Source organism: Heloderma suspectum, chromosome 9 (genome assembly GCF_057233095.1).
Source record: "Heloderma suspectum isolate Gila_16-S chromosome 9, 16-S_ref, whole genome shotgun sequence".
Classification (NCBI taxonomy): Eukaryota; Metazoa; Chordata; class Lepidosauria; order Squamata; family Helodermatidae; genus Heloderma; species Heloderma suspectum.
Genome location: NC_139466.1, coordinates 27,992,987 through 28,019,497, shown reverse-complemented (window position 1 = coordinate 28,019,497; position 26,511 = coordinate 27,992,987). Strand labels below are relative to the sequence as shown.

Below are 26,511 nucleotides of genomic sequence, written 5' to 3'. Positions count from 1 at the left end.
TCATCTCTGTTTTGTTGTAGGGATAGATCTACCCTTCATGATGATGCCCCACCCTCTGCTTCCAGTTGGCCTGCCTCCCGCTTCCGTGGCAATGGCTATGAATCAGATGAACCACCTCAATACTATAGCTAACATGGCGGCAGCAGCACAGATGCACAGCCCTCTTTCAAGAGCAGGAGCTTCAGTTATAAAGGTAAGGCTCAGAACCTAGCTGCACCATCAGCAGAATCATGAGGTGGGGCTCTTACTGGAGTATACCACTTCAGGCTCCCTTCTTCATTCTTTATGGAGAGTTCTGTGCTAGATGCATAGATGTCAGGGGTGCCTCTGAGCATAGGCAGTGGCAGAGTAGTTCAGAGTCCGAAGATTAGCATCTGTATGACCCATTGCAGTAAAAGGATTAAAGAGTTGTGGATAGAAGCCTCTTGTCTGTGTTTTGATTTAGCTATTGGAGTTCAGCAGGGACAAAAGGGAAACCTGACAATAGATGTCTGTGTGTATTCCTAGACCTCTCTATCACTATCTCTCTGCATCTGTCTATCTGTTGGGCTTCCTTCTTCCTCAGTAACACAAGTTGGGATTTCGAATGAACGCTATTCCAAGGTAACAGTTCTAAGTACATAGGTTGGATCTGGAGGTACCCTTCCTCTGATGGAAGGAGTCTTCCAACCAAAGGAATTCTCCTATCAAAGGAAACTGCTGTTGGAGAGAGGGAACCTTTGGATGCAACTCAAGATGTCCACCCTAGAACTCCCCTCACTCCATATCATGTGCTATGCCACATGATATGGAGGCATGTGGTATACACGTGTGTGCATGGCAGCCACTTCAAACAACGTATTTATTTGAACATGGGACAACACATAGTGACTCATATAATGATCACAAACTGTTTCATAAAAGCACCACATTTGCACCACTTATGAAGAAATACAGAGTGTCCATTTTCAGAAATTGGCACATATGATATTGCACATGTGTCTACATGCACAGTTGATTGAGTAGGGTATAACACTAGGGATGGGGAAGAAATTGGTTTGGTTCACATTTTAATATGTACTAATATAATTGCACTTCCCAAACGGATACACAAACTGGGATACAATAAACCCTCCATTTTCATGCTTCTCCAAATTTTCTGATGCAGTTGTCTGATCAAAAGATGCATATAAAAAGGGATACATTAGGGTAAATTGCACACAAAACTGCACACATTTGGAAGAATGCATACAAAAATGTATTTCTCCAAATGTATGCATTTTTTAACACGTTTCCTCCGTTCTATGCATTTCCCCTTAATATGCATGTTTGTATGCACTTCTCCTAAGGTAGGGATGGGCGGATTCCCTACCTGCTTGTCCGGGTGGGAATCCGCCCATGGGGGGAGGCAATCCCTCCCCCCCGGAATCTGTCTGAGCCAGCTCCGCTTCATGGCAATCCTGTGGAGCCGGTCGTCGGCGCCACATCGCTCTTGATACAGCCAGCTGCCATTGCCGTGCCGTATCGCTGGCTGAGTGAGGGGCTAACTCCAGATGCAAATGGCATAGTGGATGCCATTTGTGGCTGTAAAGCTGTTAGATTAACCTAAATGCAGCCATTTACGGTGGCCGGCTCCACAGGATCGCTGCACGGAGGAGCCAGCCACACACAGATTCCAGAGGGAGGCAGAGGTGAGTGCCCCGTTCTGCCACAGACTCCGGAGGCCAGATTCCTTGGAATCTGGCCTCATTGGGGTCCGTGGCGGAATTCTCTGCCATTCCTGTCCTAAGGTATGCATATTTGTACTTATTTTGCCTGTGCATTATAAGAAATGTATTGGGAGAAATGCATATGAAATGCAAAAATTAGGGGAAATGTGTACAAAAATGCATACAATGGGAGAAATGCGTAAAAAAATGTACGTATGGACTTTCAACAAAAATCACAAACTTGTGCTTCCAAAAGCTCAAAAGCTGTAGGAAACAAAACAGACAGATTTGCTCATCCCTATAACAGTGACTTATAGCAATTGTGTACTTTTTCATAAAATCACATTTATACTATTTATAGAATAAAATGCATAGTGATCATTTTCAGGTATTGAGACTTGTCATATTTATTTATTAATTATCCATTTATTACATTTATATCCCACCTTTCTTCCATCATGGAACTTAAGGTGGATATCTGGGGTTCCCAGGTGGTCTCCCTTCGAAGCAATGACCAGACCAAAACCTGCTTAGCTTCAGGAAGGTGGCTGCCTCATGTGTCTTCAGACTATGCCCTGGAATATTGCACATGTATGCACATTCACAGCCAATTGAGCATAGTATGGTGACTAGGAACATAGGAAGCTGCCTTATACTGAGTCAGACCATGGGTCCATCTATGACCAGTACTATCGACACTGACTGGCAGCAGATCTCCAGGGTTTCAAGCAGGAATTTTTATAGCCCTACCTGGAGACACCAGGGATTGAACCTGGGACGTTCTGTATACAAATATGACTCACTGTGTGAGCTACCATGCTCAAACAGATACATTATTCACTTGGTTGTCATGTACATATGTGCTATATGACATGCCTCCATATCTGAAAATGAGCCCTATGTATTAGCCTACAAGTGGTATAAATTTGTTTCCTTTTTGGAAAAGTGCATCATTATTATCTGAGTCATCAGGTTTGATACCATGCGCAATCGGCTATGCATGTGCAAACATGTGCTATATCACATGCCCCATATCTGAAAATGATCACCATGTATGATCACTTGCACACAACTGGTGCAAATGTGGTATTTGCATAAAAAGGTGCACGATGGTTGTGAAAAACTGAACTATGCCACCACACTGTCATCTCAGGAGATGCATTCCCCATTCTCTCACACAGACATGGATGCCATGTTGAAGCTGCCCATCTGCAGATTTAGAAGTACCTATATTTTTTTTTAACAGTTACTTTAAAAAAAAAAAATCTGTTGCCCAGTTAATCAGAGGCACTATTCAGTCTGGCCCAGTTCCCAGGCCAGTTCAACAAAATAATAACTGGCAAGCCCTCGTCCTCGTACAGTGGTTCCCCCAAGGGCTTCATGGGGTTGGAGTCAGGGTTACTGTGGTGATACCAGAGTTGCCATGATGCAGCCATTTTTCTGCAGAACGTCTTGGTAATTGAGTTGTGTTGGGTTATGTGAAGTTCCAGGACATTGTTGAAAACAAAGATGATAATTTCTGGAACCAGTAGGAGTGTTGTTATTATTTCTAAAGAGCACTCACAGCAGACATAAGTGGGTGCCCACCACTGCTGACTCTGGTATTAGTCAATTAGAATGTTTTAATAGCTTAATCAACTGATTCGATTTTGAAGACTGAGTTGCCAAGCTCTTGCATAACCTAGCTGCTTCTCGCTGGCATGAAAAAGGTCTGCTCCATGGCCATCTTGGAATGAAGTTATCATGTCTCCCTGCCCTATGTATCACATTTGCTGTCTAGAACAAAGCTGGCTGTCACTACACCCTCCCTCTGACAGCCTTTCCCACCCCCACCCCGCTCCAAAATGTGCCTGTTCAGCAAAGTTAACATTTAGTACTCTGGAAAGAAATGTCATAACTATGAAATCTGATTTCATCTTGACAAGAACACTATAAATTAGCCGGTGCCATGGTAGCCAGGTTTCGAAAGCCTTCCTTGCCATCTATAATCTAACCTAATGTGATTAGCAGCTCCTACTAGCACTCCTATAGTTAAGACTCTGTCAGAAACCTTATTATATATCCCTGCCTTCAGGGATTTACAGCCCCACTGAGAAAACTTTCTCTATCTGAAACATGGCTCACTGTGAGCCATCCCTGGAATCAGAATTTTAAACAAAATGTCAATGCTGTCTGTTCAGCTGGGTGTGTTTTTTAAAAGGACAAAGTGAACCGAGTGAGTCTTTGTTAACCACAGAGTGGAAGACTAGAACAGCTTCCTTCAACCTGGTGTCCCCCAGACATTTTGGACTCCAATTCCCAAGACTCCTAATCATAGCAAAATAGGAAGTTGCCTTACTTATACAGAGTCAGACCATTTGTGTATTTAGCCCAGCATTGTTGACACTGACTGGCAGTGGCTCTCCAGGGTTTCAGGTGGAGTTTTTCCTGCCCTACCTGGAGATGTCAGGGATTGAACCTGGGACTGTCTGCCATTGGGCTATTTTCCTGAGCAAGCTTATATCCCAGTTCTACAGTAACTGCAGTTCTATTGTCAGGATGGTATAAGCTGGAAAAAACAGTGTTTGTTCCTCAGGGATGTGGGTTCGAGACCCATAAATGCCAGATAACATTCCTTCAAAGCTCAAGGGTAGGTTCTGGTAAATAATAACCAACGCACTGCTTTTGTCTTTGTTGGTGGAAGAGCTATTCTGAATTTGCAAATCCGCATGGCTTTTTGTGAAAACTAGCCTGGGAATATTATTAGACCAATCGCTTATTAGCCTTTGGTATGCTCCAAGTCCTTTTAATGTTGGCTCAGCCATTAGCATTTGTAGTTAATAACAAATATAGTCCTAATGTGGCCTGGAAATAGCATTAACGTCATTAGGCCTGGGAACATCATTTAATCAGTCAGACACGGCATCAAAGAAGGAATGTTTTCATAGTGGAAAGGAGATTGCAGAGAGCTAGAGAAAGGCCTAATTAGTTTGAAGAAAGTGAACTGGGAGTAGTTTTTGCCATGTGATAGAAGGGAACTGTTATGCAGTAAGACGATTTGGCAGGGCATTTAAAATACCCAGAAGGCCATGCTTCCCCCGCAAAATGTACCCATGTGTACTATGGAAAGCAATCCTCACATTTCAACAGGGGCAGCTGAGTCCTTCTTTCTCCTTCGTGTGTCCTCCCAACACAACGTTGTGCATGGGAGGATGGGGTGGATTTTCCTGGTGTCTTGAATTTCTCTACAGAGGCCCCATTGGACAGATAGTGTTGTAGGATCTGGGCAGTGAGAGTCCATCTGCTGCCATGTCCTCAGCTCCAGTTGAGACTCAACTAATGGCCCTGATGGGCTGCACATGCATTCACTATCTGCTCCTTCCTTCCTTCCTTCCTTCCATTCTTTTTTCTCCATGTGACCACAGGCACGCAGGAGGTTTTCTTCTTTGCAGGCCCCTATGGTTTTTCCTTTTAAATATTTTCTGTACTTCTGCAAATTCCAGAGTTCCCCCGAGAATGTAGATAACTTTCTTTTGTTTTTTGGTGGCCTCAAAAACATATCTGGGGCCACCAACAGCATTTTGGCTACAATGCTGTCAGCACGTGCCAGCCGAGTTCAGCGTTGGAGGGAGTGATGCTTGGAATGTCTCTCACCTACCAGCATTCTATCCCCAGGGAAGGTTGTAGAGCCTAGTGAACTTTATGTCTTTCTCTCTCTTAGCAAGGACAATGGAAAAGTGGAGGAACAGCCACCATCACTCCCTCATGTCAACCTGTGTTCCTTGACCACAGCCACAGTCTTTTCAAGGACATCATTGTTTATTTGTCCCAGCAGCAGCCTCCTTGGCTTCAGCTCTTTCTCCCCTGACCCCCTTTTTTGTGTTTTGTTTTGTTTTCCAACAATAAGCCTGCTGGAACGTGAAGCTGCTCTGACCCTACTGAATATTCAAAATACAAATGGATCCTTCCCAGTTCCCCAGAATTCCAGATGACAGAGGATGACTCCTATCCATTTGATGGGGAGAGTGCATGGACTGAATCTCAGTACTTAGATTTGTATAGGGGCATTTAGTTCTACAGAGGCTAGTGTCGGAGGCAAGATTCTAGGCTCTTCTAGAATTCTCTAGATTTTTTTCACCCCAAGGGGTTCCAGATGCATCTTTGCAGACATGGTGTATGTGCAGAAGGAGATCAGCCAAAACGTAAGAAGAGCCCTGCTGGATCAGGCCATCTAATCCATCCTCCTGCTTCTCACAGTGACCAACCTACCAGATGCCCCAAGGAAGTTGCAGTGGACAGAGGAAAGGTTATGAACCTCCCCACCTTCCACTTTTCCAGTACAAACCATCCCTGCTCATCCCTTGTTTGCTTATCAGAGGTGGCTGTCAGGATTTTATGCCACATGCTGAATATGAGTCAGCAGTGTGATGTGGCTGTGAAAAAGGCAAATGCGATTTCAGGTTGTATCTATAGAAGTATAGTATCTAAATCACTGGAAGTAATAGTTTCATTCTACACTGAACTGGTCAGACCTCACCTTGAATACTATGTTCAGTTCTGGACACAATACTTTAATAAGCATTCAGATTAATTGGAATGAGTTCAGACAAGGGCAACAAAGATGATCAGAGGATTAGAAACTAAGTCCTACAAGGAAAGATTGAAGGAACGGGACATGCTTAGCTTTGAGAAGAGAAGACCGAGGGGGGATATGATAGCACTTTTCAAATACATAAAGGGTTATCATGCAGAAGACAGCCACAACTTGTTCTCTATCATCCAAAACTGTAGGACACAAAATAAAGGGCTTAAGGTACAGGAAGGCAGATTTCAGTTGGACATCAGGAAAACCTTCCTAATGGCCAGAGCAGTCAGACAATGGAACCAACTGCCTAGGGAGGTGGTGGGCATTCCCTCACTAGAGGTATTGAAGGAGAGACTGGACAACCATCTGTCAGGGATGCTCTAAACTGGATTCCTGAACTGAGCAGGAGGTTGGGCTCAATGGCCTACGTGGCCCCTTCCAACCCTATGATTATATGTAACATGTAGTTCGACCATTCCTCTAAACCAAAGGTGAGCAACCTGCAGGTATTGTTGGACAACACCTCCCATCAGCCACAGCCATCATTGTCATGGCTGATGGGAGTTGTAGTCCAACACCATATGGAGGGCCGCAGGTTGACCATTCTGCATCTGCACAGGGTCTGAGTCATTAAGTTACATTTTTCCCAATTATCCACATTACTAACACTGATACAAGTCCTGGATATTGTATAGTAGTGGTAAGGAAACTTCTGTTGCTCTTCCTTGACTCCTAGAGAATTGCCAAAGTGCCGCATTTGGCTGGCTATTTACCAGTATCATCTGATTAGCTGTGGATTTGTGTTTTTGTTTTGTTTTTGTTTGGCTGAGCAGCTGGCAATTAATGAGTTGATGAGAAATGGTCACAATGCAGTGAAATTAGTAAGTGAACATCTGGTATTAAAAACGAATACATGCTGAGGGTGGTGGTAATTTTTCACATTGTAGGGAAACATACATCTGATTATTTCCAAAGTTAGTCCAAAGACTCCGGTGAAGAGGCCAGTGCTCAAGGGTAGAGCACATGCTTTGCACACAGAAGGTCCAAGGTTCAGTCTCTGATCTCTTCTATTTTAAAAGGTCCAGATAGCAAGCAATGAGAAAGACCTCTGCCAATGTGAGTAGCCAATTCTGGATGGACAAATCATCTGACCCAGTACAAGGCAGTTTCTTATGTTCAAGCAAACTAACCCATTTGTATATAAAGCAGTGGGTTAAATAGGTATGAATTTGGGATCATTGCTCAAATGGTATATTATGGCTGGGGCAATTTTCATGTACATGGAGCTCCCTGCCGCCATGTAGGGATGTCAGAGAAATCTGTTTGGGGGGTGGAGTTCAACAGCTTTTCCTAGGTTTGGCCCGTGGACTTTGTTTCAGTTCCTGCTGCGGTGCTTGACTCGAGCTGCAGTGAGTCAGGCCAGTTTGCTAATTTTCCAGGCATTTTGCACAATTTTTTCACAGGTTCTGCTGTTTCTGAGCAATTTGCCCAAATTTCTGAGCAGTTTGCCCAAATTCAGTCATAATTTGTGCAAACTCGGCTGTAATTTGTGCAGACTCGACCGTAATTTGTGTAACATCTGTCGTAATTTGTGCAGATTCTCAGAATTTTGCGAAATTGTGGAACCTGCAGAAAAAAATGCACAAAAACGTTCCCAGACTTCAGGGAGAAGCCCACAGCTCCACTCGCAATCACAAATCAAGCCGCACATGCTGTGGAACTCCACTGAGTAAAAAAACGAACCACGTTTCTCAGCGACAGACATCTGTGCTGCCATGATAGTTTCTTCATTCCCAAGAGTTGAAATGAATAAAGAAGCCCACGAGGTCAAAGCTCCGAATGCAGAGTTCATGCAAGGCTCTGGATTAGAGCACACAAATCCAATTTCATCCTAGTTTATATGTTACCTGGGCTGGCTGCCATGCCACATTTGCAGCCACAGTTTGCACCACTTTTGTATCAATGAGGGGAAAAAACCAGGAATATCCGTGAACTAGCCTGAGTTGATGCAGATGAAGTTGGGCCGCATTGGTGGGAAGCGAGATTTAGTCCGGGGAGGTGAGCTGCTGAAAACTCAGCTAACTCCACTCCCCGGATGGATTTCTCTGACATACCTAATAAGAACATAGTAAACACAGTGACAGGGACACCCGCTTGAAGAGATCATTTAAAAAAAATGTGTTAAGGAAAGTATTCGGTACTCATTGATAAGTCTCACTTGCTCCATAAAATCGCAAATGTAAAGTTTCTTTTTGGACTTTCAAATACATACTGAATTGGGAGGTTATTTTCTCCTTTCAATTTCATTAGTGAGTTAACTTCCACTTTGTCCTGCCCAGTGGAGCACAAGAGGGAATGCATCAACTGAAGGAGAAATATCTAGACAAATGTAGGAATAAAACTTCCAGTGCTCAGACAGAGCTGCAAAACCCACTTGTCAGCAGAGAAATGCCATTAAGTCCTTTAGGAACTCATTAATAGATTAACATTTGGATGAGTAATTATAGCTGCACTGGAAATAAAAATAAACAAGCAAGCCTTAGCGTCATAGCTTTTCTGAATGCTTGGCACACAAATGTAGATCAATACTATGAAATATCACAGCTGAAGTACTAAGGTCAAGTGGATTATGTCAAGACTAGGTAAGCTCTGCATATATATTGTTGTGCGTTTGGCTGTGCTTGATCACTGTGAATGGGCGGTTGGGGCCGTGACAGAATGGCTATTCAGCCATTTGATATCTGTGGGTACCAGTGGTGTAGTGGTGAATGTTGAAGTGCAAGAGTCCATCATGACAGTGCCCATAGCCATGCCCCCAAGGAGAGTCCAAAATTGCAGGCTGCCTTGTTGGTCCATATCAACAAACCAGTTCTAGGAGTTTTCGTATGCTAGGAGCAGGTCTTTTGTTAAGCTGATGGGTCTTAATTGTGCATTCAAGATCAGGCCACCCCCAAATACGTTTCCACAATTACAACAAGGAACAATATATTGTTGCTGGGAAAAATTCATGTCCACCTCCAGCTAACCGTGAAGACTGCAGGCAAGCTCAGAGGGAACAGGGAATTCTGTGGTGGTGTCACAGAACTGTGAAGATGAGTTCCTGCATTTCAGAATGTATCACTGCACCAGTGTCTGGAGGGTGTATGTGTGTGAGTTAGAAAAATGGAAGGATGAAGATCTCCAGATGCCACGTGAACATTTGTGTGTGTGTGTGTGTGTTAAATATGCAGTTCTGTGGTTCCAGTTTGGATAGAATGAGATAGGACCTGAAAGACCAGAGAACTTCTAGCTGCAGTTTTAAAAATATATATTGATTTAAAATATGTATATCCCACCTTCCTTTGCATTTGCAGTGCTTAGGGTGAATTACAACATTTTTTGTTTCTAAATCCAACTTTTTTTCTTTTCTAAAAAAAAAAATTATTATAGAATTTAGACAAAAGAAAAGAAAGAAATGTGGCTACATAGATTTCAATATATTAATTTCATACACACACACACACATACACACAGATGAAAATATAGGATTTCTAAGAACTATACATAAGCTTCAACAAAAGCAGACCAGATATCCAGATAAGTATCCATTTGAAGATGGCGTCTATATTTTTATTATTGCATTTATATCCCACCTTTTTTCCTCTTGCAAGGAACCCAAGGCGGCTTACATTATCCTCCTCCTCTCCATTTTATCCTCACAACAACAACCCTGTGAGGTAGGTTGGGCTGAGAGTGTGTGACTGGCCCAAAGTCACCCAGTGAGCTTCCATGGCCAAGTGGGGACTAGAACCCTATATGCCACCCATTCAAATACTGAAAGCTTTGTAAGGTCTGCAATCCATTGCATTATAAGAGGTATTTATCCTTCCAGTGTCTTTGAACTGTGAGAAGAGTGCGGAGTAGACCTCTCTTCTGCTTAGTGAAATTGTTTTGAAATCCAACATAAAGAAAAAATGTCAAAGGTTGGGGTAAAATGTTGGGGTTGGGATGAGATACTTGGGCCATCACCTAGCGCTCCCCCCACCAGCTTCCTAGGCCACCATTCCCTCTCCCCAAAAGCCTCCCTAAGAATGAAGCTATATCATCTTAGGGGAAATCATCATTATGGGAGGAGACTGAGTTTTGTGCCACCAAACCCAACCCCAGCCCCCCCGCGCCCCACACCCACTTTCACAGCTAGTGCATGGGGCCCTGAAAGTGGGAGAGGGGGAGGCATTTCACAGCACTAATGAGAAGGTCCACAGGTGGAGAACATAAAAATCCAAGGCAGCCCAGCGGTCAAGTACCAAAGGAAGTAATGTGGGCGACAGGAGCAGGAGCTTTGCCTGGCAGGATCTGCCTTTAGCACTGAGATGGGCAGCCTCTTCTGGTTCAGGGGCTGGATTGTATCCCCACACTCAAAGACCTACCTGGCAGTTTTATTTATTTATTATATTTCTATACCGCCTAGTAGCCGAAGCTCTCTGGGCAGTCCATAGAACAAGACTTAAAGCTGTAAAATATAATAAGGTAATAAAACGTAATATAAAAACATTAAAAAGTTTAAGACAGTATAAAACTAGAGCAAAAACCAAATAAAAACTGGCAGCAATGAAAAGATCTTAAAACACACTAATGCAAATGGGCTTTTAAATTCCTCTTAATTTTTTTAAAGGATTTGTGTGTGTGTGTGTGTGTGTTTTAAAGGGTATATATTCTGAAATGTGTAAGGAAAGGTTAGCAAACACTTGCTTTCAGAAGTAATGTATAGATTTTGGAATGTAATTATTTTTTTTAAAGCAGAAACTTTTTGAAGATCTTACCTATTTGCCCCAGTATAGTACCTAGTGACTATCTGTCTTCTCTTTTCTCTTCATGGAGCTGAAACATAAATTCTCCCCCAAAGACCTTTTTTGCAGCATGAAATCCCTTTGAAGGGCAATATATTTCTGTGTCTTACTAAAGAATGGTTTCTTGGTTTGGCTCAGAAAATGTAGCTACAAAACTTGACATTCTTAATTTTAGCCATGATTTAGGTTAATGGCACCAAAATCCATTTGTCCTAGCCAGTTATCTAGGACATTCATTGTTTCCTCTTAGCACTCGCTCTTCATTCCCACTTAAGTGGCACCCCTACACCAAGGTGTGCAAGGATGGCCTTGGACCTGGGGGAAGGCAGGTACAAAGTGAAGAAAGACAAGGCGGTAGAAGTTGATGCTATGACAATGGAGCCTCCAAAGCAGTTCACAATCTGTTCTGATCCAAACCATGGTCACAGCAGTGTGAGGGTTCTGGCCCAAGAAGGGGGTTCTTGGGAGGAGCTCAGGGGCCAACAAAATGGAATCAGGTGAGGCTATGCATGGCCAGGTTTCAGTGAGGCAGAGGACGGTAAGGCAAACTTAAGATTCTGGTAAAGCAAAGCAAGTCAGCTTAAAGTATAGTAAGCAGGGCAAGGCAGGAGTTCAGGATGAAGATAGCACCCTGGACAGTTCCTCGGGGCAATCAAGCTGGAGAGTTATAGGAGGTAGGGTTGAATGTTGTTTCAGCAGCAGACAATCCCAGACAAAGCCTTGAACAGACGATCCATCTGAGTGGGTAATTTCACCTCCTATGAGAGAGCCCCATTCTGTTAAAAAGGCTTAGCCCATTTCAATAGTCATTGATTCTGGTGGTGCAAGGGAGACTATGTTTCTGTTGGGATATCTGGACTGGAGTCCTCGTAGTCAGAGGAGGACAATGCAACCTGCTCAGGTCAGAGAAGTGCTGGCAGAAGTGACTCCTTTTGTGCTAGAGCTTCCAGAGCAGTGGAAATATCCGAGGCCATCTCTGAGGGCACTTCTCTCTTCCTAGTCCAATATTTCCTCCAAATCCATGCTCTTGTCCCCCAAAGATGGGGAGTCAGGTACCAGGCTGATGACACAATCATACATCAAAAAGACCAGTAACATACCAATAATACAACAAAGCTCTAAAAACAAACCCAGAACCAAACAAAACACACAGCAGCAAAGGTTAAAACCTCAAATCTAGGGATGGGCGAATGAGCAATGTTCAAGATCACTAGGATTCTCCGAAAATCATCTCATCGCTCATCTCGTACCCGATTCCTATACACATTTGCATTCACTGCTTGCTCTGCGTGAATGGGAAAATTTCACAAATCAAGCACGATCAACCATGAAATTTGCACAAATTTCTCCAAATTTGCACAAATTTCTTAATGTGTGCAAATTTCCTCATAGACTAAAGCAGGACTGATGCAGTCTGCAGAGGGAATTTGTGCAAATTAGGAAATGTCCACAAAGCAAACTGGGAAAGTTGCACAAATCAAACAGAAGCACATACGCCGCAATTTACTAACATTTTTGGAGCACATATGCTCATGCTCATGCTCATACTTACTTTGGGGGCTTTGAACAGGAAATGCTCACATGTTTCATGAGTAAAAAGGAAATTCTCATACATCCCTACTCAAATGAGACTAAAATCCCAGTCAGCTAAATCTCTGATGGGAATGGCACACAAAACAAGGCCTCAGATGAAGAATAGTTAGGGTTCTTATGAAAGAAGGCAGTCCTACAAATACCCTGGTCCCTGTGAAGGCGCAGATAGCTCCAATTTCGGTGGGGCTGTGAATCCATTCTGGGTTTCAGTCAGAACCAGCCAGGACTCTAAAGGAGCTACTCAAAGTGCTGAACCTTATTCCCAAAATTGGTTCAGCACCTTGGATATCTTCTTTAGAGATCTGGCTCATTCTGACTGAAACCCAGAATGGATTCACAACCCCACTGAAATCAGAGCACCTGCCTCCATTGCTGGTCCTAAATTGTTTAAACGGGGGTAGGCAACCTGGTGCCTTCCAAAAGTGTTGGACCACAAATCCCACCAGCCCCTGCCAGCATGGCCAATGGAAAAGGATTATGGGAGCTGTAGTCCAAAACATCTGGAGGGAGCAGCTGTCTAACTCAGATTTAGGGCTTTTATAGGTAAGGCCTTTTCTGCTGTGACACCCCGGCTGTGGAGTGAGCTCCCTAGAGAGGTTCACCTGGCATGTATGTTGTACTCCTTCCGGTGCCAGGTGAAGACCTTTTTATTCTTCCAGTATTTTACCATTTTAGCTGCCTAGTCTTTTAGCTTTGATGTTTTAAATCTGTATTTTAAATCTCTGCATCGCTGCTAGGTTTTATTCTGGTTGTACTGTTATATTGTGGTTTTAAGCTTTCATATTTATATTGTTTTATGCTGTGCTTTGCAGTTTTAATTTCTGTGAACCTCCCAGAGAGCTTTGGCTATTGGGCAGTATAGAAAGGAAATGATAGATAGATAGATAGATAGATAGATAGATAGATAGATAGATAGATAGAAAAAGAAACAGCACTTGGAACTGTGCCCAGAAATGACCTGAAAGCCAGTTCAAGTGGAGCAAAGAACACCAGAATAATGTACTTCAAAGAGCAAACCTCTTTGCCACTGCATTTTGCACTAGCTGAGATTTCTGAACACTTTTCAGAGGCAGCCCCCATATAGCATGCATTGCATTAAACTCAATCGGATGTGTCCAAGGCATGTATGACAGTGGCCAAGTCTACTTAATCCAGGAAAGGGTGCAGCTGGTGCACCAGCTGAAGGCACTCCTGCCCATACCTGCCACAAGACAATCCAGTAGCAAAGCTCAAAGAACCCCCAGACTGCACCCCTGATCTGTCAAGGTGGGGAAACCCCATTTATTTTCATTGTAACCATCGTCTAATATTTGCCTCTGTGTGTGTGTGCGTGCGTGCGTGTAGCAATCTGCTATCCAGAAGGAAGCCTTTAATGTATTGGGCTAGCAGAACGACAGCTATTTTCAGGAGAAGAAAACTGAAATCTATGAAGAGTGATGGGGGCGGGGGGGGGGGAGCTGTAAAATTCACAAATGACAAAATGAAGTCATCAAGGTGTAAAAAGATGTTAAGGCTCCGAGCTTTGCAATTTTCCTATTGAAATGTCCTCATTGATTTGTTACAAATACTGTTAACCCTGTGTTTGGAAAATGGCGGGGACATTATCGCTTGTGTTCTCATTTGTAATAAAATAGATTAACTTGCTGTGAAATTTTAACTAGACGGGGACACAACAGTAGCTACCTAATGAACCACAGCTCATTGCTGTTAAGTAGCTTAATAGATGCATACTGATTACGGGGCTGAAAAATGGATCTGTTTATGTGCAAGGAAGAAATCGCTTGCATATATTACAGCAAAAGTTCATCACAACTGCCTTTCATTCTAGCGAGGGTCTCAGTCCGTATCCAGAATCTCATTGCTGGCTTCTCGTTTATTCACCAAGGCTAGAAGCTTCTAAATATATATTTTGCCAAGAGTCAATACATTTATACCTCTTGGGAGTCCTGTTGCTACCCCACATGGGCAATGGAAATGCTTCACCCATCAAATACTTGTCAACATGTTTAGTTAAAAGTGATGCCAATTTGCATTCTCTTTTCAAAAAGGTTCATTGGGATGCATGATTGGCGAGTAAAGGAGTTATCTAAGTGTATTGCTTATTCTGCATCAGACGGCAGTCATTGTGCCCATGATAGAAAGAGAGGTGTGATGTTATTCCTTTAAGGTAGGGATGTACGAAACACCTACCTGGTTCTGCGCTGGAGCATCCGTGGGGGGGGGAGGTTCTCGGTCCCTCCCCCCGGAATCCCCTCTGGCCGGCTCCACTCCGCGGCAGGTCCGCAGAGTCGCCGGCCGGGGCCAGCCACGGCTGGAGTTCCAGCCACAGCTGGGCTGCTGCAGCCACAAATGGCGGCCGTCGTAGTGGCTGCCATTTGCATCCTCCTTCCAGGCTGCCGTGATAGGCTATGTAAGTATTTACATAGCCTATCACGGCAAAGAGCAGGGACGCAAACAGCGGCTGCTACGTAAATACTACACCATAACAGCGGCCACTATGCCATTTGCATGGCTACCTTTACCGTGATAGGCTACATAAATACTTACGTACCCTATCACAGCAAAGAGCAGGGGCGCAAATGGCGTAGCAGCCGCCGTTTGCACCCCTGCTCTTTGCCATGATAGGCTACGTAAATACTTACATAGCCTATCACGGCAGCCTGGAAGAACACAAATGGCAGCCGCTATGACAGCCGCCATTTGCGGCCACAGCAGCCGGCTGAGGGACCAGCCGCCGCCGGAGCCGCCGCCACCTCCGCATCCACCCCAGGTAAGCTTCGTCCCGGGGGGATTCCGTGGGGTGGCGGGGGGGGGGGAGGCCGTTCTGCCACGGATTTCAGGGGGCCGAATGCCAGTGCATTCGGCCTACTGAAATCCGTGGCAGAATTCTCCATCACCCCTACTTTAAGAGCTGGATGTGCCTGATCTCATCTGATCTCAGAAGCTAAGCAGGGTCAGCCCTGGTTAGTACTTGGGTGGGAGACCGCCTGGGAATAAGACTTCCTGCATTGAGCAGGGTGTTGGACTCAGTAGTCCTGTAGGCCCCTTCCAACCCTATGATTCTATGATTCTAGACCACAGTCAGTGGTGTAGCAGACTTGGAGCTCACAGGGATGCAGCACCAGCACTTTTTTATTAGCAGGGACACTGATGTTATCTGCCACCCCCCTCAGAATTCCTTGTTCCCTCTGAGCTTAGCTGCGATCCTCACAGTACAGGTTGGGGAGAATACATTTTCTCAGCAATAATATAGTTGTGAGCTATCCCTGTTGTAATGTAAAGTATTTTAGGATGGCCTGGTATACAATGGCCAGTTAAGACAAGAAAATCCTGTTTCTAGTGGAGATGAAAACTGCTAGGATTGGTTTGTTCAAAGAATCATAGAATAGTAGGGTTGGAAGGCACCTGTAAGACCATCAAGTCCAACCCCCTGCTCAATGCAGGAATCCAAGTCAGAGCATTCCTAACAGGTAGCTGTCCAGCCTCATCATGAAGGCCTCCAGTGTGGGAGAGCCCACCACCTCCCTAGGTAATTGGTTCCATTGTCGTATTGCTCTAAACAGTCAGGAAGTTTTTCCTGATGTTCAGCCGAAATCTGGCCTCCTGTAACTTGAGCCCATGATTCCGTGTCCTGCACTCTGGGATGATCAAGAACAGATCCTGGCCTTCCTCTCTGTGACAACCTTTCAAGTCCTTGAAGAGTGCTATCATATCTCCCCTCAGTCTTCTCTTCTCAAGGCTAAACATGCCCAGTTCTTTCAGTCTCTCCTCATAGGGCTTCGTTTCCAGTCCCTTGATCATCTTAATTGCCCTCCTCTGAACCTTCTCTGATATGGATCAACCCAGCTGCCTGCACTTTTGGACTCTTTCAGGAGGCATGGCTATGTGGGCTGTCATGATGAAGTGCCTGCATTTTGAAATTTACCACTGCACCACTGATGATGGGTGGACAACTTGTGGCCCTCCAGATGTTTTGGCCTGCAACTCTCATCATCCCTCACCCTTGACAATGCTGGCTAGCGCTGATGGGAATTGTAGGCCAAAACATCTGGAGGGCCACAAGTTGCCCATCCATGCTTTAGACAGTGGATGCATCTGGTGGGTCTAACCAGTTTGTTTAAAACAATTTAATGCCTCCTTTAATCTAACCTCACTTCCAGGGCAATTTACAAATTAAAATAAAATACAGCTCCAATAAAAACATGAAAAAATATGTTGCTGTTTTCAGATTCTGGATGCTCACTCAGGCTGCCCAGTCCTTCCTTTTATTATCTCCAGAGTGCTTTAGTTTGATCCGACCCCTCAGACTGGGTCATACACTTCATTTGGCAGCCATCACCTTTCTGTGGTGGAGGAACAAGGGTGTCCTCTAATCTCCACCATTTTAGCCTCTGGAATTGCAATGAGCAAACTCTTCGCAGCTCTCCTGGAAACCCATCAGTTTCCCCATCCTACAACATTTCTGAAGAATGCCTGCAAAGTGTGGGGGGGGTATGCCTCAGCCGTGGGCTGCTAAGGTTTGGAGGTGCCAAGATAATAATAAGCCAGATCCAGGTTTGCTTACAAGGAAACTTTATTGGGTACTTACAGCACACAGGCATACCCAATGGTTGGATCAGACATCTTTTCTGAACCCAGAGCCATGGGGTAAAATGGGTTCAGAGAAGCTGTCTGATCCAACCATTGGGTACGCCTGTGTGCTGTAAGCATTCCCCCTATTCAGGAGCCAGGGGAAATTACACTTACCATTCTTCCCAGCAGTCACAAAGCTGACAAAGTTTCTCCTATCTTTAGTGAGCCTTTTCCACCATCAGTTATCCCTGTTACACTTCCCATAGGGAAGGATTCTGTTTGTCTGTTGTCTTGAGAAGGGGATGGAAGAAATGATTAGTGAGGGTTGGGGGCAAACCCATTTCAAGCTGGGTCTGCATCAGAAGGGCTCTGTGCCTAGTTTGAAGTATGGTAAGAGGTTTTGTTTTTGTTTTTAACTGGGAGAGGTCATATTTTGAGCTCCACCAATTCCAAATTCACCCCCGTCACTATTCCAGACAGTTTGTACATCAACTCTTACAGGGTAGCCTTTGGGAGCATGTAAGGCATAGGAACCTACCTGGGATTGTCTGCAGGCACTAGGGATGGCAGAGAATTCCGCCACGGATCTCGGTGAGGCCGAATGCCAGTGCATTCGGCCCCCCGAAATCTGTGGCGGAACGGCCTGCCACACCCCCCCCTGCAGATCCCCCCCAGGATGAGACTTACCAGGGGCGGATCTTCCTGGCGGTGGCGGCGGTGGCTGCGGCTGCGGCAGCAGCGGCTGCGGCGGCTGGTCTTCCAACCAGCTGCCGCCGCCGCCATTTGCAGTTTTGGTTTTTTTTACCCAGACGTTTTAGGCTATGTAAAAACTTACATAGCCTAAAACGACTGGGTAAAAAAAAAAAAAAAGGCGTACGCAAATTTGCGTTCCTTATTTTGGGCCGTCTTAGTCTACGTAAATATTTACGTAGACTAAGACGGTGAAAATAAGGGGAACGCAAATAGCGTCCGCTACGCTATTTGCGTTCCCCTTATTTTCGCCGTCTTAGTCTACGTAAATATTTACGTAGATTAAGACGGCAAAAATAAGGAAGGCAAATGGCAGCGGCCGTAGCCACCGCCATTTGCGTACGCGGTTTGTTTGGTTTTTTTCCCAGAGCCCTCTGCAGCCGGAAATCCGGCTGCAGACAGCTCTGGCCTGACTGGGCCTGGCCGGCTGCTCCACAGAGCTGTCGCAGAGCACAGCCCGCCGCAGAGGATTCCAGGGGGGAGGAACGGAGCGCCTCCCCCCGTTGAGGATTCCGGGGGGAGGGACGGAACGCCTCCCCCCCCACCATCAACATAATCCGCGAAAGGTAAGTGACTTTCGTACATCCCTAGCAGGCACAGCTTGGAAGGTGAAAATCCATCTGCCATGACCTGTGCAATCTGAGCAGCCCTTTTCTGATCGGCCGTGACTGTGCAAACCATGGCAGCCTTCTCCCCCACTCTCATCCCACCCTGGACACACACCTGTGGAAGCAACAGTTCAGGTGTCTCCATGTGACCCCCACTGAGGTACAAACCTGCCAGTTGCCCCCAAACACTCCTGGATATCATTGGCGGGTGGAGCTCTCAGCTCTATTAATGGGCCTTTAGATTTCACAGCTTGCCTCATCAATGTAACTTTAAAGCTTTTGAACCAGGAAAGTTTTGTTTACCACGTTGCCTGAACTGGGGATCCTGGCTTGCTGCTTCCTTTGCAAGCCAGGATTGGAAGTTAGGGGTTGTTATCAGTTTATGAATCTTGGCTTGTTTGGGTGCAACAAGCTGGGATCCCAGGTTCTGATGACATGCTAAAGCACCCCTTCTCAGTTTGTTTAGCAGTTGCAGCACAGAGGAGAAACAAAGCGGAAGCAAACGGGCTGTGTGCACCAGCACACTGCCCTTTCACAAAAACCAGAATTCTCTGGAATCCTGACTTATTGTTCTATGTGAATGCAGCCTAAGAGTTTATGGACTCTTAAAAAAAAAAAACACCCTCCAAATGGTATGCATTAGATAGGAAGTACTCAAAAAGAGAGAGGATGCATCCGTGTTGGTCTCTGAGGTCTTTTGCCATTTTAGGATTGGATTGAGACCATTTTCTGTATTAACACCTATTGGACTTTTAACAACACCTGTTGGACTTTTTCTTTTTCTACTAATGCAGTTATCATGTCTGCAGCAATATCCTACACATTCCCTGGAAAATGATCCAATATTTGTTTCAAACCGATGTAAATCATAAAATGCCCCCAAGATACAGAGGCATGAAAAGCCTGGAATAGATTACTATGTATTTAAGCTTAACAAATATTTTTAATTAGCAGGCTGACAGTACAGCAATTAAATGCTTCGCTTTTACGTTTTATTAGTTATTGTATGTTCATTAAATAAGGGATAATTGGTTAAGAAAACATGTCCATTGAGGGTTAACCGCTGTATAATAGATACACATCTGTTACGTGATTTTGAGGTTCACTTGGTATTAAATGTCCAATAACTGTCCTATTAAAAACACATTTCAGGCAGCATTTTCTTGGGCAATTGTGTATAGAATAGACAAACACTACCTATTATGATTAAGGGATCTAAACGTGGAGCGTAGTAGGTTTTGGAAGACCTTTGCCAGTGGTGCAATTCAGTAATTTTAGAGTCTGGATTTAATGGTCATATGCCTCCCCCTTGTATAGATGGTAATGTATATTCCTTCACTTACTTCACATGGTCTTATGTGGCCTTCCCTCTTTAGATAGTAGTGTGTATAGCTTAACTTATTTCAAAATGTGTTAAGCCAGCTCTGCTGTGTACTCTGCCCTTACCCGCCCTTTCTGCTGAGAGAGGGTCTCAAATTCTTTCCCAGAATCCTGCCCTGATGGTAGGATTCTGGAAAGTGCTTGGTGCTTGGGTAGATCTTTGATAGGTCAAGGGAGCAAAGTCCAAAACACAAGCGATTCAACAAAAGTTAAAAGTTATATACGGCTTAACCATAAAGACCAGGGGAATGGGGGGAATATGCTGTTTGGGGGCAATTGTCCAAATAGTGTATTCTAAAGCAAACACCATCATTACACAGAGAGTTCTTTCTTTCTTTCTTTCTTTCTTTCTTTCTTGGTGTGTCCTGGTGGTTTGTGAGGGTGGCCTTATCATCAGCCTGAATCTGGAACAGTAGGGACAATGGTGCTTGAGCCCGAGCCTGCCTGCCTGCCTGCCTGCCTGGCTGTCTGCCCGCCTTCCTTCCTTCCTTCCTTCCTTCCTTCCTTCCTTCCTTCCTTCCTTCCTTCTAAAGTGCTTCTTCTTTTTAAAGGAGAGGATTCAAGATAGCCCTTCACCTGCCCCATCTGTGGAAGACAGTCAACGACCTGGGAGTCATGCCTCTTCGCATCAGAGCAGCAGCGTTTCAAGTTCTCCATCCCAACTTGACAACACACCAGATAGAATTGGTTGGTACTATATTATTGTAGACTTATTCTGATTCCATTGAATTTTGGAAGAGCCCTTTAGTAAAGATCTCACCCAGCAGGCAAATGGAAAAGAGAATTGATTGCAGGAAGTGAGCAAAGATGATCCAAAGGCATGCACACATGCGTACACACACACACACACACACACACAATGGCAGTAATATTTAATCCATGGAAAAATGGTTGGGAAGATTTACTAAAAAGGTGTCCAGACAGACAGACAGACAGACAGATTATGTGCAAATCCTCCAATGTCCAGTCCGGGGGATGTCCGTCACGAGGAAATCTGGCTCTCTCAGGGCTCAATGGATTTCCCCAGAGCCCCCAGCACAGCTTGCAGATTAAGGTATAATTTTTTTCTCTTCAGAAACTACAAGATACACAAATGGCACCTACAGTTTGTATATCTTGGGCAAATTCCATCTATAAGTAGTGTATTTTACACAATTTGCAGCTGTAAAGTGTTTGTTATGCAAAAATTATGTCTGTAATTTGCCCAAGATATGCAAACTGCAGTCGCAATTTGCAAATTGCCATTTTTACCGAGAAAACATTACCCCAAAAGCTACACCGTCAGAAAAAGCCAGTCTGCTGAGGATTCCACAGGTCAGATACTCAAGAAACTAATGCCATTCAGGTCTGTTGAAGATTTATCCAGAATCCCTAAGATAGATAGACAGACAGACAGACAGACAGACAGACAGATACATAGACAGACACACACACACACACTTACAAAAATTGCACTCATGCAAAAGAGATAACATCTTTTCTAAGATGATGTCTGCTTCAGGGATGAGCAACACCCAGGCCCCTAGACTCCCCCCGCCCCCGCTGCCAAGGTTGCCACCAAAATTTGGCAACATGGCAGCCAGAAAGGGCAGATTTTTCCTTGACGTATTACTGGGATTTAAAAAAAAAAAAATCATCTGTGAAGTATGGAGAATGCAACGTTTCAATCAACAAGGAAATTAAGGAATGCAAAAATCATAAAGCTAAATCCAAATCCATATGACTTTGCAGGTGCTACATTAAAAAAAAAAATTCTCTCAGTGGCACAACTTATTGTTTTTGAACTGTCATCCATCAGCTTGGGTTGTTAACCATCTAGCTGTCTATATCTCTCTATTAAGTGAGAAGAATTACAGATAACTACCGATTCCTTAAATCCTCTGGTCTATTAAAAGCATTTTTCATCCGAAATGATTTTGATGAATCAATCTTGTTAATTAGTTAATTTGAATGTTTCAGAGGAAATAACTCTCAGCTCGCTGGCAGTTTTCCCTGTATTGCGCCGGCAAGCAGTTTACTCTTTGCACAAGAATCAGTTGTCTCTTCCAAAATGTCATGCATTTTGGCCTGCTCCCATATAGAGAGCTAACATAGAGAGCTAATGCATGGAGGGTGAAGAGGGGCTGAGCCTCCTGGCCCTACCCTCAACATCTGCAAGCTCTGCTCTGCAGAAGGTCTGCTTCTCTGACCCCCCCACACATCTGGCAAAAGTCTGAAGGTGGAGCAAGCTGCACTTATGAAGACTCTCCCATGTGATCAGGACACCCAATCACATGGAGATGCCTACAGTCTGGTTCCTCCTTCAGGCCTTTGCTAAAGATGTGAAGGTCACAGTCTTGGAGTTAGCAGGGTGGAGGGATGTTGCTGGCTTAGCCATCATTCTCACAGATGTCAGAGGCAGGCCCAGTAGGCATAGCACCACTCTACTCTCCAAGCGTTAGCCCTACATGTGGAAGGGATGCAGCTAGTATAGGGCTAGTGCAGAGTCCTCAACCTTTCTGAGCCAGCGGGCACATTTGGAATTTTGAGAGAATGTCATGAGCACTCTCACAAAATGGTGGCTGTGCGGGGAGGCTTACCCATTCATAAAATGGCTGCCATGTTGGGCATGGCCAGTCAGAAAACTGTCTTTTCCCAGCAGGCAAACTGGTGGGACTAAAATAAAAGTAACTTGCCCAAGAACCGAAAGTACAAGGCAGAGCCGCACAACATAAGACCACTCCTTTGAACCCAAACAAAGATGGCGCTGGAGGAAAGCACTTTGTTTTGCAGCAAGCCAGCCTCTGAATCACTTCTTGTTATTATTTTTAAAAATCTTAAGAAATAAGGTAAAATCAGGAGGAACAGGGAGTCTCCAAGGCTAGTACACTGGGGAAATCAGGTTGCTTAACCCTAGATGCCCCATAAATACAGCCTTCCCCAACCTGGTGCCCCCCAGATGTGTTGTACTACAACTCCCAGTATCCCCCAGCCAGCCCTGGGGTGCTGGGACTTGTAGTCCAACACACCTGGAGGACACCAGGCTGGGGAAGGCTGCTCCAACATGTTGATTATATAGGGTGGATCTACTAATAATGCAAGGTCATATTTTTTGTGAATTTCCTTTGAACTTGTAAATGTTGATGACATGGCACAAAACACGAGGATCACCCATTGTTAATGCTTCAGTGATCATTCCAGAAACCAGGTAGTTTTCTAGTGGAATGATCCGAGCAATTTCATATTCCTGTGAATGGATGCAATCTTAAAGTGGTTGCTATTTTTTTATTTTTTATTTAGCAGAGAGGAACATATCCTGCAAGCTCTCCTCTCACAGATGTGACTCCTCTCACACTAGGAAATAGTAGCTGTGGTATTCCAAAGAGTATGAAGGCATTAATATTCAGACATACATAATATAGATCCCTGGGATGTCATCATTGGAGAAAAATAAGAAAATTTAAACGTTTCCTGTGAAAGCACCAAAAGAACATCTGTAGGAGGAAGGGTAGGCAGTGTTTGCTCAACAGTGTATATCTGGCCCCCATAGTCCCACACTGAAATCATGTGTTAACTCAAGTACGTATCACTTCTTCTAGAGGAAAAGCGATGGTGAGAATAAATTTGTCCAGTACACTGTAGTGCATTTATGAATTCCTTTGCAATGGCCATGGTTGAATGTTCTGGTTTCTGTAGCTGGGATGTAATGTAGCACAGATACACCACCAATGGAACGAGGACGCTGACGTGCTAAAGGACACATGATGTACCTGTATGCTTTTCAGGGTATACTGGATCTCATTGGGTTAATATGTAATGCTCAGCTACATGCAAGTTCTTGGGTAATTCAACTGTAAACCTCTTAGCACTAGGTAATGTAATGTGGATTATAAAACATGACTCCTTCAAAGGAAGTGTGGCAAAATACACTTCCAGTCCCTGAACCACAGTCTCAAGAATATTGAGTGACCCTCAAGAATATGGCAATTGGTTTTCCAGATGATTAGTGAGATCATTCTTAATTTAGCAAATTTGCAGTTCAGCTTCTCTCTCTGTCTTTCTCTCTCTCTTCATAACTGTCTTTTAGGTATGTTATCAAATACTAAAGATGGAGAACCTCTGGACCAAGAGACTGGGGCAAACCCCAAAAAACTCCCGAAGGAAAAAGGTAACTTCCTCTCTTGTTGTTGTCTTGCCCAAAGGATGGCAGAATGGAATCACTGCTATCTCTACATGTTTCAAAACTTAGAGCACTCTGATTATTGGCATTCGTCGGGTCTGAGGACAAATGATCACAAAAGTGATGTAATCCGTGATTTGTTTTGGACAGGGGTAATGTTTGCATTTGCCACAGAGTCTTCCTGTGCTTTGTCATCTAGCCATGAAAGAAAAACTTGTGTGTGGTACGCCAGCTTTTTCCGGTAAGATCTGGTAATGTGTGTGTCAAGCATGAAGGTCTGAAGAGGGCTGTGTAAGTGCGTTCAGCTGAATGCATTTACAGAGTTCCCATGATTGCAAATCCTGCCTTGTCAGTGCACAGAGGTCTAACTACATACCTGGTGTATAGGGACGCTAGAGGCAGGGCTTACGTGTGCATCCATGTCTCCCTCCACATTTTAGCACTACACATGAGCAGACGAACACCTGCTTAGGGCTTCTGTCTTCATATAGCATTGTTCTTGCGGGCTTTGGGGAGAGAGATAGTGCAGCCCTGGAGAATAAGCTCTGGAGGCAGGCAGTGAATACTACCTACCTGCACCTCATTTACGTATATTTTAAAGGACAGGTTGTCCATTGCCTTGAGGAGGCCCATATGAATGGAAAGGGAGGGTAGAAACATTTTCAGAAATATATAAATGTTTATTAAGGTACGTCAAAAAAATGACTGGCTTAAAATCTTGTTGGCTCACAATGACTCAGCAAGGTGGCTGACACATTCCAAAAAGCAGAGAGGTGTTTCTGTAACATCCAATTTTGCTGAGTCAGATTAAGCCTACAGGATAGTGACCATTATATGGCAAAATGATGTATAGATTCACGGTCCACCTATCAAACAACTAGATATTAAATTGGGGATACCAATTCAGGAATGCATGATCTGCCATCATATGTGACCAGTACGTCACATCTTACAAGTAATAGGTTGCCCTGGCATTTTTACTACTTGTATTTTGTATATTCCCCTCCGTAATATTTCTATATTTATATTAAACAGAAGCTTAATTTTTCAAATCCTGCCAGTTCATCTTTACCAAGACTAGTATTATTTGGTCTATTACCAAGACAACAACAACAACACATTCTGCTGAATTTTTTCAAAGGTATTAAGGTGGTGTGTAGTTAACTCAAAACTATCGGCATTTATTAAGTATGACAAGTCAGCAGTTTACACAAGCATGGCAAACATATGTTTTCACATCTGGTTTGAGTAATATCATCATGATTTTAAAAATGATTTATAGCTCTCCTGGCCATAAAATGCCAGCTTTGCTGTAACTTGGGGTTTTTCAGACATTGAGCAAATTACTGAAAGCATGTATGGGGTGGTGGAATCAGGGAAGGCGAGGGAGAGATTTGCCTACACCTCAGTGTAACAGGGAAGGTTTGCCATTCTGTAACAATTAGTGCAGCAGTATATATTATCCTCAGAAAATCCAACTTCAGCAGTTAAGTATTGGTAGATCTATGTATAAGAAGTATGCTGTCACTGTGATCTTGTCCCTCTGTATGTAAGGAGCAGATAGGGATGTACGGATTGTATAAAATCCACTCCGTCTGCGTTTTGCAGATTGTCAGGCACCTTTTGTTCCATCGTCCATTCACAGACGGACTCGATTTTTTTTCGTTGTGTGGAAAAATACTCAAAATTTATCCATGAGAGGGTTGCAACAATTTACATAATTCACCTTAGTACGTAACATTTAGTGTATTGTCTCCCATTCTGTTCAACTTTTCCCCGCGTATATTTACCAGTCTCAGCAGAAATCTGTGTATTTTCCTACAAATAAATATGCGCAAATTTTAGGATTTATTATTTTTTTTAAGATCCAGAAGTCCACGGACTCTGTGCGGCCTGAGGAGGTTGGTCCACAGTGGATTCCACAGGTCAGATTCTTAGAAATCTGAGTTCATTTTAGTCCATCTCTAATTTCTGCAGCATCCCTAGGAGCAGAGTCTGGGACTTCCCAAAGAGCTCCAGTATAGTTCTCCCCTCCAGTACTGCACAGCCTCTGTAACAGTGTAAAATCTGAACACATTCTGAATGAACAAATTCACATTCTAATCTTTTGCTGTATTGTGAATGTGTGGCAATTTTGTTTCATCTGAGGATGGTCAAATCAGTCTTAATGGTACACTCCTATGCACTCAGAAATACAACTTATTAAGTTCCCAGGTAAGCGTGTATAGGATTGCAACCTAAGTCAGTGACTGCGTTTGCACAACATGCTAACCCACACTCAAGAAGAGCCATGCTGGATCAGACCAAGTAGCCAGCTGTTGACCGGAAACCCACAAGCAGGGCATGAGCACAACAGCACCCTCCCACC

The 26,511-nt window shown here is 44.1% G+C and overlaps 1 protein-coding gene across 2 annotated transcripts in view; it reads left to right on the top strand.

The window, feature by feature from the left end:
• DACH2 (dachshund family transcription factor 2) overlaps positions 1-26,511 on the top strand; it is a 502,690-nt gene that overhangs the window by 401,736 nt on the left and 74,443 nt on the right. For both annotated transcript variants that reach the window (XM_084814013.1, XM_084814012.1), the window contains 3 exons: positions 21-193; positions 20,536-20,671; positions 24,051-24,131. In XM_084814013.1, the coding sequence (XP_084670139.1) occupies positions 21-193; positions 20,536-20,671; positions 24,051-24,131 (390 nt within the window). The remainder of the gene's footprint in view (positions 1-20; positions 194-20,535; positions 20,672-24,050; positions 24,132-26,511) is intronic.